The sequence below is a fragment of the Plectropomus leopardus genome, unplaced genomic scaffold (genome assembly GCF_008729295.1).
Source record: "Plectropomus leopardus isolate mb unplaced genomic scaffold, YSFRI_Pleo_2.0 unplaced_scaffold7403, whole genome shotgun sequence".
In the NCBI taxonomy this organism is placed as follows: Eukaryota; Metazoa; Chordata; class Actinopteri; order Perciformes; family Serranidae; genus Plectropomus; species Plectropomus leopardus.
Genome location: NW_024681507.1, coordinates 1 through 1,950, shown reverse-complemented (window position 1 = coordinate 1,950; position 1,950 = coordinate 1). Strand labels below are relative to the sequence as shown.

At 37.4% G+C, this 1,950-nt stretch overlaps 1 protein-coding gene across 1 annotated transcript; it reads right to left on the bottom strand.

Moving 5' to 3' along the window:
• Positions 1-3: 3 nt before the first annotated feature.
• LOC121940082 (extracellular calcium-sensing receptor-like) lies at positions 4-1,943 on the bottom strand (the record flags this gene model as incomplete). The annotated part of the gene is made up of 4 exons (XM_042482948.1): positions 4-231; positions 682-805; positions 990-1,217; positions 1,386-1,943. Coding segments are annotated over 4 exons (1,138 nt in total), but the record flags the coding sequence as incomplete, so codon positions are not given.
• Between the last annotated feature and the right edge of the window lie 7 nt (positions 1,944-1,950).

Genomic DNA, 1,950 nt, shown 5'->3' with positions numbered 1-1,950 from the left:
GCAGCAGGAAGCTCAGCTCAGAGTTGTTGGCCCTGACAATAGGAGTTTTCCTGTATCTGAAGAAAATGAAGGCCACAACAGCAGTGACGCATGTTCCAAATAAGGATGCAGCAATGAGCAGTGCTCCCATTATCTCTTCATAAGACAGAAACTCTGCCTCCTTCTTTACACAGGCATCTCTTCTCTCGTTTGACCAGAACTCAGGGTGACATTGCACACATGTGATAGAATCTGAAAAGTAATTTTAAGGCAGGTATTACACTTGCTTAGTATATTTGTCTTTGTTTTTGTCTTTATGTCACATCATGCATTCAAGACAGACATAACATGAAAAATTGAATATTCTGATAGTTGCATTGTGTCATTGTGAATAATTTAGATTTAATAAGTACAATATACACTGCAAAGAGGTGTTTATTGATTTGTGCTCATAATGTAATTTTATAATTCCAATTTTCAGTCTAGTTTCATATGCATTTAAGTTCACTCTCAATGCATTATCACTGTTTCAAAGACAACGAGAGAGAAAACTCAACACCTCAGCAGTGAGACCAATACCGCATGACTGGATAGCACTTGGATAAGGTGTAAAAATACAGTAGGCCTTATTGTTATATGTATGAACTATCCCTTTCATAACAATCTTTTAAATAGCCTTTCTTCAATATAAGTTCACTTTACCTGTAATGTTGCTTACTTCTCCCTCTGCACATCTTATACAATCGTAACAGCAGACAGGCTTTCCTTTCTGGAGAACCTTGCGAGTTCCTGGAGGACACTTCTTACTGCAAACAGACACAGGCACCTGCAAGGACAAAATGACTATGAAAACAATGTTTGGACTTTCAGTTTGATAAATGTTGTCTTTGAAAGGTTCCATTATTAATGTTGATGCATCTGAAACAATTATGACAGAAAAACAATAACTTGTTATGTATACCATTTTAACAATTAACATAGACAATCATTATTATCACATGACAGCTTACCTGTTGTGAGTTCTGTACCCAGTTTAAAGACTTGTTTTGCAGATTCAGCTGTTTTTCTGCAGGTAAGGATGCATCATGAAGACCAACTGTGACAAAGTCAGTGGTGTCATTTTCTGTTGGCTGCCAGTTTATTATTTCATACTTTGCTGCAGGGTCTCCATTTTCATTAAAGTAAACTTCATCACCTTCCTTTGTTTTGAATTGAATCTTTTTAATGTGTTGTAAAATCTACAAAAATATGCAAGAATGCAGATGATTATCTGACATCAAAGATTTATTGGCTCAACACCACAATAGACAAACTGCAACAATTAACTTTGTCGAAGTGTAAAATATTTCCTTTTTCTGTGAATCAACCTAAAAACAACTATATTAAGATGTTGTTGTTGAGCTTACCATATATGGATCTAGCTGCACTTTGCTGTTACATGTTTTATTGCAGCTGAGAATACTATGAAGAGCATGGGCCACAGCATACACTCCTTTGTAGACATTGTTAAAGATAGGCATGAGCGACATATCGGTAAATACGTGCTGCACTCCAGTCAGATCTTCATGTCCAGTACATTCTCTCTGATTCACTGTTAATGACTTTGACTGCTTGAACTTACAGCTGAATAATGTCTCCCAAAACTCTGTAAACAGTTCATTACTAGATGAATTGAGCTGCTTCACATTCAACATGAACTCTCTCATGCCACTGACATGTGCTTTGGGGATGGACAGGCCTATGGCACCATCCAGAATATGATGCTTATCCATTGCTGCAATTTGGGAGTCAGATATCCAGCTCTCACTGCCTACCCACTGGTACCCAGTCAACTTGTGGTGAGACAACTCATGTATTAGCACATCCATATCCATATGGGATAGGAAAGCAACAATCACCTTAGAGGTGGAAGTCTTGATAATGCCAATTATCTTCCTAATTTTGTCTGGTGGATCTGTTCTAAAGAAAGAC